General features: G+C 36.7%; 1 protein-coding gene across 22 annotated transcripts in view; it reads right to left on the bottom strand.

The window, feature by feature from the left end:
* The window catches only part of KCNMA1 (potassium calcium-activated channel subfamily M alpha 1), a 429,782-nt gene that overhangs the window by 116,953 nt on the left and 296,754 nt on the right, over window positions 1-16,075 (bottom strand). For all 22 annotated transcript variants that reach the window (XM_041405088.1, XM_041405086.1, XM_041405079.1 and 19 more), the window contains 5 exons: window positions 15,390-15,472; window positions 13,208-13,277; window positions 11,370-11,525; window positions 2,681-2,790; window positions 504-572 (listed from right to left, as the gene is read on the bottom strand). In XM_041405088.1, the coding sequence (XP_041261022.1) occupies window positions 504-572; window positions 2,681-2,790; window positions 11,370-11,525; window positions 13,208-13,277; window positions 15,390-15,472 (488 nt within the window). The remainder of the gene's footprint in view (window positions 1-503; window positions 573-2,680; window positions 2,791-11,369; window positions 11,526-13,207; window positions 13,278-15,389; window positions 15,473-16,075) is intronic.

Here is a 16,075-nt window from a genome sequence, read left to right as displayed (position 1 = left end):
AAATATTATGTTTACCCTATATCTGTTTATCCTGTATCATATCTAAATTGGTTCTCTCAAACTAATTTAAATGAAATTTGTATTTTGACAATACACATAGCCATAATGAATTTTGATACCACATCTGTTTTCCACTTTTCTGTTTTCAGTAGTGTATGCTGGACCTCTCATTAAAAGTGATATGCTATAAACACAAAAATTGTAAGCTTTTCTGTAAGTAAAATCACTCCTGGAGATGAGACATATGTACTACAGCACTTTTTACTAAACATTCTGACTTGGGTTGGTTTTAGGTAGGAAGAGGGCAGAAATAAGTCCCTTTCAGTGCTATGTGAGATGCTGCAATGCGATGGCATGCTAATTACATTCTGAAATGCTTCAAAGAATAGATAGATTTTTTTCATTCTGAAAAAAAAAAAAAAAAAAAAAAAAAAAGCAGGCAAAATTCTAAACTTCTTGCCAGTGCATTCGAGAACTTCTGAAGCTGGCGGCACAGGACGTACCTGCTTTCACGTTTCTCCGACTTGTATTCTATGGCTATCATTAAGAGCTTCAGTTTCGCAAACACCAGTCTGCAGGAGAGAAGAGGCCAGGAGTCAGTCCCTTGTCACAACCAATAGCACATATGGACAGGTGGCTGCTCCCACTGCTAGGTCGAGTGTCAATGCAGAGATATGCTGCCCTCCTTGGGAGAATTTTGGGGTAGAGAGTGGTAGCTCTAGAACCTGGCTGAAGGTTAGCCTTACATTACTAAATATTAGAAGGCTCTGCACTAGTGGGAGACAGATTGGTTAGTTTATCTTCAATCAACATCATCCACACCTGGTCCAGCAGTATCCAAGGGCACAGAATATTAGGAACTACATTCACATTTTGAAAATATATTGGTTGGAATATATTCACACAGTACACACACGTGGAGTTATAAATAGAACTTGCAGACTGATATTAACTTCTGGTTCTGTCTAATTCTTCACCCTAGTGTTGACATCAAAAGCTTGAAATTTTTCAGCTATATTGAGTGTCCCATCCTCACTGTCTCCACACACACTTTGTTATTCAGACTGTATGGCAGGCCATTTACAAAAGAATCACATTGCTAAACTTGCATTTATGACAAATAACTTGAGGAAACAGAACATTTCATTTAATTTTAGACTTTTGAAATGTCATTGACTGCATGAATTTTAAAAGCTACACTACAAAACCTGCTCTCAAAGTCTATATATTTCATGGGTAGCTGAATACACTAAGACTATCCACTGATTCAATTTCCCCTTCAAAAACCAATGCAATGGACATTTTGCTGTCCTTGTCTTTGCTTCTTCTGGAAATTGAGCAGTCAATTCTTGAAGTAATGAGAATATCTATGCACTAAACTCATTAATTAAAGTGCATGAGGAGAGCTCCAAAGTTTAGACATGTTTCTAAATCTCAATAAGCACCCTTTCTTTATTATTTTATCTCCATTCTACCAGCACAGATAAATGAATGTCAGCTTTATGTTAAATACAGTCTCAGTCACATCTTCCTACAAACTCATATAGAAACTTGACACATTTGAAAATGGTTTGGTGTGGAGATTTAATTTTCATTATTGTAGCTAGTGTTGACAGCACAAACTACCATTCATTCTGAATATAATACACTTTCCTGAATTATGTTATGAGATATCCTGTTTCAAGAAACCCACACAAACTTTTGTCCCTATAGTGAAATATGTTTCCCCTCAGTAATCTCAACACAGTTTGGCTGACACAGGAGAAGGATGGATTGAGAGCCCCTTAACATTACCAGCAAACTGAAGACTGGGCTCTGTCACAGCTACATCCCAGACAATTTCTAAATGAATAATATTTGTCTAACAGTTGTTTCTCTCTCATTGTAATGCCATCTTTTTGCTCCTGTAAAAACTGGGAAAGTTGGGGAAGTTAGAGGAGTAGAAGCATACTCATCCTCCTTTACATAAGAGCTTGTATTTTACTTCTCCATCTATTTCCTCCTCTAAGAACAGAGCAAAGAGGACATATGAGTGTGCTAAACTAACCTGTGGACACAGTACTTATTATACAAACCTTATGCATACAAATCTCTCGTTCACAGACACACTCTAGGCTAAGCATTTTTCAGTGTCCAGAAATGAAGCTGTCACATGGCTTACACTATGGTTAGGTACTGTGTGCTTCTTTCTCATAACTGAACAGACATATCTTCTCTGACATATTTTACTTGTTGCAAGGGTTTTCAACCACTTCCACAGAGCTCTGGGTGCCACACTGCTTATATGACCCCACGACATCTGTTTAAATTAATGAATATTTTCTTGGAATGGAACACAAGCCAAGATGGTCATGTTGACCACCACAGAAAAATAACAGGAATAAATAGCTTGTGAGTAAATAACTCAATTTAAAAATTCAAGCTTAAAAATTCATTTGAGATCGTTCAAACCAAAACCATTTATGCTTTCATTTACAATCATTTAGTTACAAATCTCTCCTGAAACCAGGCATTACAATGTTTCAGCTACTTCCATGCAGTGATTGCATTAATGTTTATTTTATTAGACACCATAGCAACGTTAGGACTTCAGCAGAGTGAAAAGGCCTCATGCAAAAAAAATTAGATTTCTTTTGCAAGAAGGGAAATACTTCTGTATATTAAATGTATTTCTACTTACTCACAAACTGCAGGGAAGGACAAACCCACAAAGGCACTAGACAGATATTCTGTATACATTTCATTTGCAACTCCTTCCAGGTAGTATTTCTGCCACGTATCCTCCTCAATCTAAAACCAAAGAAACAGATGCAGAGTTCTGAGTAAAAATCACAGCTTTCTTTGAAATTTACAAACAACTGCTTAAACATGAATCAGATTTTAAAACAAGTTAGTATAGTGTTATAGCAATTAACATTGCTTATTCGTAAGGGATTTGCTAGAATGCTGAAAAAAAAAAACCAAAACAGAGTCCCTATAGTCAGCAAATCAAGTATCATATGCAAAAATAATACACTGAATTCTTGTCAAGCACACTGAGCATGGGGTGAAATAAAGTTGTAGAGAGCATGAGGAAAAAGTTTCCCAATTTTCTCTTTTTAAAAATCATAGAATCACAGAATCTTTAGGGTTGGAAAGGACCTTAGAGATCACCTTCCTACCATGGGAAGGACAGCTCTCACTAGACCAGATTGCTTAAGGCCTTATCCAACCTGGCCTTGAATGCTGCCCAAACTGGGGCATCCACAAACTCCCTGGGCAACCTAGTCCAGCGTTCAACCACTCTCACAGTAAAGAATTTATTCAAATATCTAGACTAAATTTCTCCTTTAAGTTTTAACCTACTACTGCTTGTGCTATCACTACAGTTCATAACAAAGAATCCCTTCTGGCTTCTCGGCAGCCCCCTTCAGATACTGGAAGATTGCTACAGGGTCTCCACACAACCTCCTCTTCTCCAGGCTGAACAGCCTATACCTCAGGGGAGGTAAGGATATCAGGAAATGGTTCTTCACCAGAGGGTGGCTGGGCACTGGAACAGCTGCCCAGGGCAGAGGTCACAGCAGCAGCCTGACAGAGCTCCAGCAGTGTTTGGACAACGCTCTCAGGCACACGGGGGTGTCCTGAGCAGGATCAGGAGTCAGAACCAATGATCCTTGTCAGTCCCTTCAAACTCAAGATATTCTGCCATCCTGCGACTCTCTTGGACCAAAAAATTTCAAGTTTTCAAATTTCAGTATTCCAGAGATATTCTGACAGGACTCAATATGGCATTTTAGATAAGTTTGTGTTTTTATTCCACAGGTTGATTATTAATTTGGGGTTCGTCAATCTTTTTCTCATGTTGAACTAGCCAAAAGGCACTCTTTCAAAAATTGCTCTAAAGTACAGGAGGATGGAAACTTGTTAAGAAGCCTGGTGAAATGTAAGTTACAACTATTTTTTTCCACTTCTGTTTTTTTTTGTTTGTTTTCTTTGGTTTTTTGTTTTTTTGTTTTTTTTTTTTTTTTTGGGGGGGGGTTAGGGTTTTTTTTTTTTTTTTTTTTTTTTTTTTTTGTTTTGGGGTTTAGGGGTTTTTTTTTTTTTTTTTTTTTTTTTTTTTTTGGGGGGGGTTTAGGGGTTTTTTTTTTTTTTTTTTTTTTTAAATTTGTTTGGATTTTTGCCTTTTTTGTTTGTTTGGTTGGTTTTGGTTTTCTGGTTAGTTGTTTGTTGTTGCTGTTTTATTCCCCTCTCCTATTGCTGACAGGCTGCCAAGTAATCAGTTGCTTTAGTTCTGGAGATGCAAACGACTGAAAGAATAAATTGCAATATGGAGATGTTCCAAATCATATACAGCCTGACAAGTGGGCTGCAAACAATCAGGTGAAATTTCTTCCACAGAAATTGTTTCACCACTCAGAGGCCATGTGGGATGGTAAAAGGGATTTGCATTGTGTTATTTCCTACCACACACAGAGAAGCCATATCACATTTTTTATGACTCTTTTATTTATAGGAAGCTTGCAAATGTTGCTGATCAGCAACTCTATATACAGAAGAGAGATAAAGTCCAGGCTTGGTAAAAAACTAAGAGTAATGATAGCAAGGGCATGATTGTAACTTTTGGTCTATTTTGTGGTTTTTTTCTTACATTGACACCACCTGGGGTTGCAAAAAAAATATACAAATACATTCCATATCTTACTTTCTACTTTCTTCCCTTGCTTTCTTTTCTTTAGGCAGATGGTTTTGATTTGGAGGAAGGAACTCCAGATCAGCCCATAGCTAAATGCTCACCCTTAGTCAAGGACCAAGAAAGGACTGGAAAAAACCAAACATTCCCAACGCAATGATCAACCTCCACAGACACCAGTTAGCATTACATTAAACTTTGTTAAATGATTGGAGTGTTTAAGATATGATCTGTTAGGATACCACAAAATGTTGATTATAGAATTTAAAGAATTGCTGATATTTGCTATAAAATATTATTATAAGATGATTGCAACAGTTTGCAAAGAAAGACAAAGATGATCTTTCTGTTTTATCTCCACCTGAACCATGATATTTTCCCAATGATTTCAAAGAGACAGATGGTCACTTGCCTGGTATCTTTCGTGAGGAAAAATACTTTAGGAGTAATTATGCTCTTCCTTATTTTAAGCCTTTGTGATGATATTTTGAAGTTTAAAACTGATGGAACCAATCCAGGATGGGCCATACTACCAAAACAACTTCAATCTGTATCTTCCTGATTCCTCTCTAGTACTGCAAACATTATTATCACTCCCTAAGTCACACTGCAATTCTGTCATAAAACAAATTAGCCACTGCTTCAATAGGCTATATGAAGAATAGCTGGAAAATTACATAATGCAATCCAAGAGAAGAAATGCAATTTTCATCTGAATCTTTTTTTAAGTCACAATACTCCTCTGCTCTCCTCTATCTTATATATAGATACAATATTGTTACCAGTAAATATATTTACATAATAGAAGAAATTCCTAGTGAGACATGGTGACAGATATAGGAAAAAGTGATGTAGCTCTTGCAAGCACAGCCATTAGTATTGTCAGAAGAAATGAAAACTTTTAATACACCCAGCCCTACACCCAGCAGTGTAATGATCAGGAGCTCTGCAGTTCCAAAAGAACTCTCTTGCTCACAGCATTGGCTTTTCAGTGTAATGATGGTTACATGAAAGAGATTTGAGTGTATCTGAACCTGATCATGCTATATAATCTCTTCTGCCACGATCTAAGTACCACTACCAAGACAGGGAACAAATGCTAGAGTTGCGTTTTGACCTAGGATTTTTCACTGCAGTTTGCAAGACTAAGGATGGTGGATATCCAATTCCTTTATAGCACAGTGAATGCAGATGCCAAGTCTGCTCCTTAGCACTGAATAAGATCAGCTCTTCACCACCATGGAAAGAGCACAAAACAGGACAAAGCCTTTGAGGATGTTTAATGTTACAATTCTCTGTCTCAAACAATATAGATGAGAATGAGCCCGGCTCTGCAGTTCCAAAAGAACTCTCTTGCTCACAGCATTGGCTTTTCAGTGTAATGATGGTTACATGAAAGAGATTTGAGTGTATCTGAACCTGATCATGCTATATAATCTCTTCTGCCACGATCTAAGTACCACTACCAAGACAGGGAACAAATGCTAGAGTTGCGTTTTGACCTAGGATTTTTCACTGCAGTTTGCAAGGCTAAGGATGGTGGATATCCAATTCCTTTATAGCACAGTGAATGCAGATGCCAAGTCTGCTCCTTAGCACTGAATAAGATCAGCTCTTCACCACCATGGAAAGAGCACAAAACAGGACAAAGCCTTTGAGGATGTTTAATGTTACAATTCTCTGTCTCAAACAATATAGATGAGAATGAAAAGAAAGTACCCACTGAACCATACAATGGTCTGGGCTGGAAGGGGCCTTAAAGACCGTCTCACTCCACCCCTGCTGCTGTAGGAAGGGATTCCTTCCACTAGACCAGCCTGTTCAGAGCCCCATCCAACTTGGACACTCTCAGGTATGAGGCAACCACAACTTCTCTGGGCAATCTGTTCCAGTGCCTCACCACCCTCACAGTAAACAGTTTCATCCCAATACCAATTCCAATCCTGCCCTCTGCCAGTTTAAAGCCATAACCCCTTGTCCTAATTCAGTATGACCTTGAATATTCTTGATTGGTAGTTGAAAAGGATATGTACAGTGAAAGTAATGTAACTAAAAGATTTCCTCCTATTCACCTATAATGCCCTTTCAGTCCACCCAAAGCATTTGAGTGAATGTCTAGTTTTGTTATGTCTTTGCATATGGATATCTAAATCAGACAGAAAAGTAACTGGCTGAAAGCAGTTCTTATTGTCATATCATAGAGTGAAGCTTCTTAGATTTACAGTCTTATAATTGCATTTCCTTAATTATTATAAATTATCAACTACCTCTTTACTCAATTCCATTGTCTGTTGAAATCAAAGCTAACAAATATCCTTAGTACTATGAAGACTTTACAATCTCAGTCAACTATTTCCACAGCTTTCTGTATTGAAGGATGATTTTTAAAATTTGTATAAAAATACTATATTTTATAAAACATCAAATATGCTAAATGAGATTAGTTCTAATTTCAAGTGAGATTTATGCACTTTTCCCCATTAATACCAAAGTAGAATTTTGTAGTGAGTCAAGGCAGAGAGAGTATCCTTGAAATATAATGGCATCCAATTCTTTTTTAGATTGTGGCCTTGTTGGATTTGAACTGAAAGGGATACAGGCTCTACTTCTAATACTTTCAAATATACAGGGCAAGACTTCTATCTAATCATGACATGAAGGATAGACTGGTGTTGATCTGCTTAAATGATTGACTGAAAATGCAGTCCCATGGTAGACTTTAGTCCAAGACAAATACACTCTTATCACAAGGACTGATACTATGTATACACAGCAAACAGTTTTAAACCACAACAGTTTTTAATTCCTATAATCAATGATTTAAAAACACTACAGTCAGGAAGATCTTTACATGATCTCTGAAGATAAATGTATTTGGTAACAGGCTATATTTAATATTTGATCTAGGTCCTGTGAGTAGGATCAGGCAATTAGTTTATTATGCAGCTTCCTGAAGAACCTCACAATAAATTGAAACATTGCATTTCCTTCTCACTCCTCTTTTAAAGCCCTCCTACATGTCAAGGAATTCACTGTTCATTCTCCAGTTCTACACTTTGAAATATTCCAAGGCTGCCTAGGTGGTCAAAAATAAAGAGCTAACAAGTAGATGTGTTCCATCAGTGTAGGTAAGCACCCAACTGATGTAAATCTGTGTGGCTTTATTATGTCTCTCTTTCAGCTTGGACTAGAAAGGAATGTTAAGTGGACATTGCACACGTGTAGGTGTGAGCAAAAGCTGCTGAAAGAGCCCACAAAACACTCCTGCTCTCAAAATAGCTTAGAGGATAATAGAGACAGCTCTAGATAATTGTGATATCTGGAATGAGGAGTACTGGCTGTCTTACCTATGGAGCAAAGACAAAACTAATTTGGCTGTGGACTTATGTTACACTCAAGTACCACATTCCACATTTTATTAATTTATACAAAAGTACTAACTTGGCTTGTAGGTTATAGATTGGCCTGTAGGATTGGCCTGTACAAAATTTAATCACTTCTGCCAATTATTACTCGATGTATCTGGTTTTTGCCATGTTTTTCATATAGACAGACTTCTGGTATGCACTTACTAATTCAAACAATACAGAATTTGCAATACAGTAAAATATTTTCATCTTTTCCTCAGACTGTACAAGTAAATAAAGAGTCCAAATTCCTTTTTGAATACAACAGTAACAGTCTGTATTATAAGAAGACTGGATTATTAAAATACAGTTTACAGGTGTAAGTTTTGCAGAGTTTTTTTTCCTTAGCATATACTTTGGTGCAATCTATCTGTCTTTAAGTGTTTACAGAACATTAGTCTTTTTGAGCTGATTTCCTTTTTGTTCAGTTTGGTGCCAAAAAGAATATAAAGGATTCCACATGATATTACATTGCTAAAACCAAAAGGAAAATATTAGGAACAAACATAAAATTTTGAGGTTTTTTAGTTTGTTTTACTTCTAACACTGAGCAGACTGTTTACACAAATAATTTTGCTGTAAAGTAACACATAATGAGTTAAATGTGTGCAATGTCACCATCAATCATGTTCATTTGTGTCTGACTGACCAAACATTTATGGCACATTAAATCACTTTCTAATCACGCTATGGAGGCGGAACAAACCCACATTTCAAGCTTTCATTAGAAAATACAGAAGTTTCCATACATTTTCCTGGCAATCTCATGACTGGTGAGAGACTCCACTAAAAATGTTTACCTAAGGAATTTACGAAGGTCTGACAGTACTTAAATTGAATGCTCTTAATGAAAAAGGGTGAAAGTTACTTTAGGGAATGGACATATTTCTCTTCAGTAGAGTTCTCTTCAGCATTTCTAATCAATGTAGCTGCTCTCCTACAATGCACTGATGATTCACAGCCACTATTCAGTAAGTTTTCTTTTTCAAGTTTTCAGGGTTAGACAGACATGAGAAAGATCATCCTTTCAGCTAAATAAACAAACCAATTGTTATCACCCATAGGGTTAGAGCAACATAAAGAAACGTGTCTCAATTCTTGTACTTTTATTTGAAAAATAAAAATCTGAATCAGAACATTCAGATTTTGAATTAGTCAGAGATCTTTGGGAGTGAAGATATGCATTTTATTTTCCTAGAAAATTCACTCTTCATTATGTGGCAAACATATTTTTAACCAGTATTAATAGAGTATTGCAATCTTAATGCACTCTCTTATGGTGTTTTTCCCCCCAGTGCCATGGGAAGGTGACACTTAAAGTCACACAAGTTAAGGTATGACTGCACACTACTCTGTTTATAACTGTATATAATCAGACACCAGCAAAACTGACAATGACAGCTTTCCCCAAGACAAATTCATTGCTATTTTTATGCTTATTCTGTGTACAGAGAAATACTCAGATGTAATTTGAGTAACGCCTTGCAAAGCTGTGCCTTCATCTTAAAACTGTTTCAATGAGATTTAATCTGTAACTGTACAGGAACTATTATAAAAATGTATTATAAAGTAAGAAAACATAGCTGGCTAAGATAATGGCAGAAGTCTTGAGATATAACTTTTGGAAACACGGTACCTGTACATATCCAGGTTTTGACTTATTTAAAGGTTTTTAGATAAAAATCCAGGCCATATATGTGTGTATTTCTAGTACGGTTCCTCCACAGTCAGACATTTGTACACTTCATCATTTTGTGAATCTCTCAACTTTTTCACTCATTTTTAAAATCAGTATTAAAATAGCTTGAATTAAGACTGAGGCTTCTGAGGATACGCACATATTTGGATGTCCATAGGAGAAAACTGACCCCTCCTGATTTGGAAAGACAGAAGGTGAGCAAACTTTTCTCATGTACTCTGCTACCGAGCCCGAGTTCATACAACAGGCTGCCTCAGTAACTTGCATACATTAGTGTGACTGTCACAAAAGTTTGACACTCCCAAGAGTCTTGGGTTACCACAGCAGGCAGGAGTGAGAGGGATCAAACTGACTGGCAAGGAGAATGATGTTCACAAGAGATACAGTTTTCTTCTGGGATACAGATAGAAAGGATTAATATCCAATTGGCCATGTGCTGAACAGTCACAGACATATTCTAGGTGTGCTGAAGTAAAACAACTTTCTTTTTTTTTCTTTTCTTTCAGTTGAGTTTTTTTAGAACATGAATAAAGATGAAAATATTGTAACTGCAGATAGTAAAGAGCAGAGCCCAGACCTGTTTCCATACTGAAAACTGATCTTTTTCAATTAAATGCAATAGTATGAAATATTTCTTCATGGGAGCCTGCTGTCTTCTAGGGATACCTTCATAATAATGTCAGGACTTTATAAGAAGCAAATAAAGACTCACTGTCATGCATCAACATATGCACCTATAAGAGAACAGTCCTGGCTTTCTCATCTGAGGACATGAGGGTATTTTTATTTTTAGCTTACTTGCACAATGGACTTGAAGTGGGTCATAGCCTACCTTTCACTCCAGTGTTTCCCATCCCATGAAGAACACTGGTGAGACTGGAAATTGCCCACCCTTTATGTCTGGAATCAGTGTCCCTGAGATGCCCCAGGAAGGATTCAATGATTGCTGCAATCGAGGCCTTGGTCCAGTGAACCAGTACAGCTGCCACAGAAGTCTAACTGGGTTACAATTTTGTAATCTAAGTCTAAAACAGCTCTTAGACTGAGGAGAAGCAAACACATGAATGATGTTGTGGGAAGTTGGGCCTCAGCTCTAACACATGTTCCTTATTTACTCACAGTCAGAGGTCCACTAGTGTCTTAAAGTAAACGACAAAAATGACCAGTCCCTTTTTCTGGCACTTTGTTGCCACATGGGACTTTGTTGCTACATGGGACTTAGATAAATCATATTTTTGTTTTAGCAGCAGCAACTTTTCTAATAGACAAACATGTGGTTTGTCTAAAATCAAGAAAAAACACAAAATGCCAAAAATATCTCCCTGGAAATGGATGATGATTTGGAAAATATTTTAAAGGCCAGACACTTGCTGAATAAAAATTTCAAGAAAAAACCCACAAGTTGATAGAACCTGGTTTATTGCCCAATTTTTAGCACAAAACTTTTGCATGGAACTGTATGCTGGCTGTTTTGGTGTTACAAAATCTGTTATTGTCTTTCTATCTGTTTCACATTTGAGTCACGTTCTCTACTACAGTCTCTGACAACCTGAATTGCAGACCAATACGTTCTAATGAGACAAGGCATTACCTTTATGAATGACCTCATGGAGAAGAGGTTGGCTAACATTGTTGAAAGGCCTGGTGCCAGGCAGCTCTGGGCTATAAAACCCAGCTTCAGCTCAGCAAGACAGATTGCATCATCCCCTTCTTTCCAGTTCCAGCTTGGGATATTTAGTAGATGAGCCTGGAAAACAAACAAACAAAATATCCCACAGGTGAAGAACCAGAAACAGAAGTTCTGAATGATTTTCTCTATTAATACCTTGATTTTTTCTGAGTAGGCAGAAGCACTTCAAGTATTTCAGAGCTTAATTCTATTTCAGAGCTGAGAAATGTTCCACTCTTACCTACTAGAGATAAAATGCTACATTTCTCAAGACATGCTGGCTGTGGCACTCTGTCAGGTCCATCCTCACACTTGACCAAGCAGAATATTGTAAAGCTTTCCTTTCCTTCTGCATGTTCCTTTTACAGCACTGAGCTACTGCCTGACTGATGAGGAACACACATAATATACAAGAAGCTAATACAACTTAGACTACAACTTATGTGAGGCTGCAAGCTTTAAAGGATACTAGAATTTTAAGATGTATACAACATCTTCTTTTCTATTTAATTTCTTCCACCTTGAAGAAAAGTACCTGACAGTGAAAAACTAAACCTTTTTTTCTAAGAATGCTATTTATAAGGACAGAATGAAGCAAATAACTGAGCAAGACATACCTGCAGTATTGAAACTGATAACTTAGATAACTACAAATATTACTCAGTTACTGGCATAACTTGGATTTTCTCTGACATGCAACTTTTACATTTGCGTAGATACAAGGAAGCACTGAGTATTTCCTCCTTGTTTCCCTCCCTAAGTTAATTACACAGTTCAGCACTTTGATAAAAGCTATTCTTGAAGACATAACTGTTGGAATAGCAAACAAACTGCAGTATTTAAAAAAAAACAAAAAAAACCAAAAAAACAACTTCCCCTCTGTAGCTGTTTACAGCAGAGAAAGTCCTTGCTTTTATTCTGTAAAAAGACTGGCTTCTTTCATAACATACAGGAATAGGACATAACAGTAGTTGCTCTTGTTCTAGCAACAGATTACAGGTACAAGGAGGTGTTATCAAACCTTCCTAGTACCAGATATATTGTGTATTTCATCAAATGAAAGTTTACCCAGTCAAGCTTTTTCTCAAACACTGGGCAGTGGTTGATTCTTTCAGAGCTAATAAAAGAAGCAGGCCACATATGAGTACTGTGTTATCTGATATATCTTTCCTAACACTTTTAGTCAGCAGTTTATGGACTTCCTCACCTCAGGATTGAATAAAGTGACTTCATTGTGTTTAAGGGTCACAAATTTACCATTACAAATTTTTTCAAATTTCTTTCCAAAGTGGATTTCCATTTTGAACTTCACAATATTCTTAGTACCGAATCCCACAAGTGGGCTATGTTTTATATTAAAAACCACAAATTTATCTATTTTATACCTACTGCTTGGCAATTTCAGGTTTACATGGTCGCACTGGAATAAAAAAAAATCACAATAAGCTCCAATAAGACAGTAAGAGCAGAACTTGCAGAACTGAAGTGGTGAAAGGTCATCTGGAATCAATAACAACTATGGACACTGTAGCTCTGAGAATTAGATCCTAGGCAACTCATAAATGCCAAGATTTTGATAAAGTCCCTTGCATATATAAATAAAAATAAATTAATTTGTAACTGGATTACATGACAAGGTTTATTAAAATGTTTTAGTTTGGAAAGAAAAATGCTTGCTGTTACTGGAACTAGAAAAATTATGTATGAGTGAATGCAATGTAGCAAAAAACTCTGAGAAGAAACACTGGCCATCAGATTACCTTATTGTGGTACTGCAACATCTGAGTGATAATTCTTATCTTCGGATGATAATTCTTTATGGAAATAACTCTAAAAAGAAAAGGAGAAACCTATTAAAATAACTTTTAGCTGATAGGTTAGTTGGATAATGCATCCAAATACCTCTATTTTACCATGTTGTACATGTCAATTAAAACTGTACCTCCTTATTCATCTGCCTGTAAAGCAAACTGACTGATGTCAGACCTTTGAAATATTTACACATAGTCAAAGTGAGGTAAGAAATAGTACTAGAGAGCAGTAAGCCTCAGGAAGTATTCAGTTGAATGGTTATGGAGTTTGCAGAAAAAGGGACTTGTTTTAGCAGCACTATTCAGATACTCCTTCCATTAGGAAAGCAATGCAGTTGGAACTGTTACATCATTCTCATCCTCAGTGATTATCTTCATGTCTTTGAATCAACATACTTGATCAAGTTTCCCAATGATAAATGCCTGAAAAAAATAATTTCTGCCCTATCACATATTATTTATCTATAGCTGCTAGACATTCGTCATATCTAAGTACCTTGAATAATGATTTTATGTTGCACATGCAAATTCATCTTAATTTTGATGGATTAATCCAAAGATCAATACAAAAACTGATAACTGAATGTGGAATTTATAAAACATGGGGCTACTTTCATAATCTGCACATTTTCTGCATTCTAAATTACTTAATGAATCCAAGATATACTCAACTGTGTATAGATTTTAACTGGCTTGAAAGAAAATTGTTTGAGAAATGCATGAATTGATATTGTACTACAAAAAAAGCATTGAGCAAAATTAAAGAGATGAACAACCAAAAAAAAAAAGAAAAAGCCCTGCATTTAAAACCTAAAGGTAGAAAAAGAAGATACAACAATGAAAAACATATCTGACTTATGGAATCATGAGTTTCAAAAGACTGAATGCCATAAGTGTTTTCATTGGTGTTTTGTAGATTGTATCTTGTAAACTACTGGTCTGGCTGGTGCTTTTAAGCATATCAAAGCTAGAACAGGAAACGTTAAAAAATTGCATTATTTTAACAAGTCTTTCTTCTAATTTTCCATTTCTTGCTGAATTGTTTAATTAAACATTCAATTTTTTAAAATGAAATTGTGACAAAACACAAGAGAGTTTTTGTTTTTTTTGCATTTTATTACATTAAATGTATTAAATCTACAAAGAATGTACCAATCTGCAACCGGAATATTTTTAATGTATTCATGCAATCAATGTCAAAGTTTCTTGCATTGCAACTCAAACTATGTTTGTAAAATGAAACTAGGTGTATTTTAGCCTTGTGTCTTTCTCAGATATCTACATCTCTTGCACACAGTGGTAGTTTTACAGAAGAGCAACTTTAGTAGCATTTTTTTATTTCTCCCCTTCCTTCCATACACAGCATGCAAACATCTGACAAGCCAGTAAAATCTGTTTATAACACTGGCCAAACTTTTAATTAATCACTGACTGAGATTTTAATTTTAAAAAGGAGACTGCTCTCATTAAAACTAGGATTGTATGAACAAAACAAAAAATGGAATGGCTTAGGTTGGTTGTAACTCTAGCTGCCATCTACTGACTGACTGTTTCATCTCGTCCCTTCAGAGACTACAAGGAGGAAAGCAGGAGGAGATCTGGTGGTCCCTAATGCTGTAAATGCCTTGTCCATCAAAACAAGCAATGCCTGGTCTTCAGTGTAAAAAAAGCAGGATGGGGACAGGAGACAACTCCCTTGTATGCTCTGCTACCCCCTAAGCAGTGCTGTACTTGTAGGAGCAGCAAGAATGAAGCACTGAGGGTGCTTCTGCCCCATCATTGACACAGCCCCTGCAGTGCATGCACTCATGCATGTATTGTTGCAACAACATGACTGCATTCCCTTTCCTCTCTGCGTTCAGCTCAGAATACTCAAATCTTAGCTCCTGCAAAATGACTATGAGTGTCAAAGCCCGTGCTCCAAGTATCTCTTCTGACACACTAAAGCAGATGAAACAATGGAGGTAGGAATTTAAGGTATTCTCACCTCTGGACATTGGTGAGGATCTTTTAATTTGTCCTCTTAAAAAAAAAAAAAAAATCTACAGTATTCTTTGAGTGCAACAGATCAGATATAAAATTAGCTAATCAGAGTTAAGAACCAGAAAGCTATTAAAACTACAGAGTTTACCTCATAATATTGGAGGCATCTTCAGCATCTGGGTCAGCGCAGTATTTATTGGCAAGGATTAGGCACGCATCTGCTGACTCTATCTGAGACACCAAAGAAAAAGGAAACATATAAAGCAACATCTCCTTCCAGCTCTTCCTTCCTCATAAACTATCAAGGCATCCAGCACTGGCTGCATGAGTGTGAGTGTCACTTCTCAATAGTGGTAATCAAAAATGTTTCTAGGCTAACACAAGTTCATGCCAGCGATTACGACCACTCTCGTGTACACAGAGAATCTCTTGAAACTTGCTTGTGGTGATCAGAGCAGGTCAGCAGTTCAACTGATGACTCTTACTCTGAATCAGCTGAGCCACAAAGGTGGTAATGTTAATAGTTTCTAACCAGATATTGGAATTTAGACTTGTAGATCCATCGGAAGTTCCTGTTGCATCAGCACAGTGCTCCCACAATCCCTGCAGCTTTGTTTGGGAATTTCGCTACTTTCCTATTCAAGACAGGAAGAGGTGGCTGAACTGATTTAGAATTTGAGCACTGGATTTAGAAAGCAACAGGAGGACAACTGATCTATCCACAGGACCTCTAGATTCACACAAACCTGAGCTCTACAGAACTCAAAGCAGATGACAAAAGTATTTACCAGTGTATACAACCAAATATCAACTTAAAGAATGGTGGAATACAGA

Source organism: Onychostruthus taczanowskii, unplaced genomic scaffold, assembly GCF_017590055.1.
Source record: "Onychostruthus taczanowskii isolate IOZ18803 unplaced genomic scaffold, ASM1759005v1 scaffold22, whole genome shotgun sequence".
Taxonomy (NCBI): Eukaryota; Metazoa; Chordata; class Aves; order Passeriformes; family Passeridae; genus Onychostruthus; species Onychostruthus taczanowskii.
Note: the sequence above shows the minus strand (reverse complement) of the source record. Positions and strands in the feature narration are given on the sequence as shown.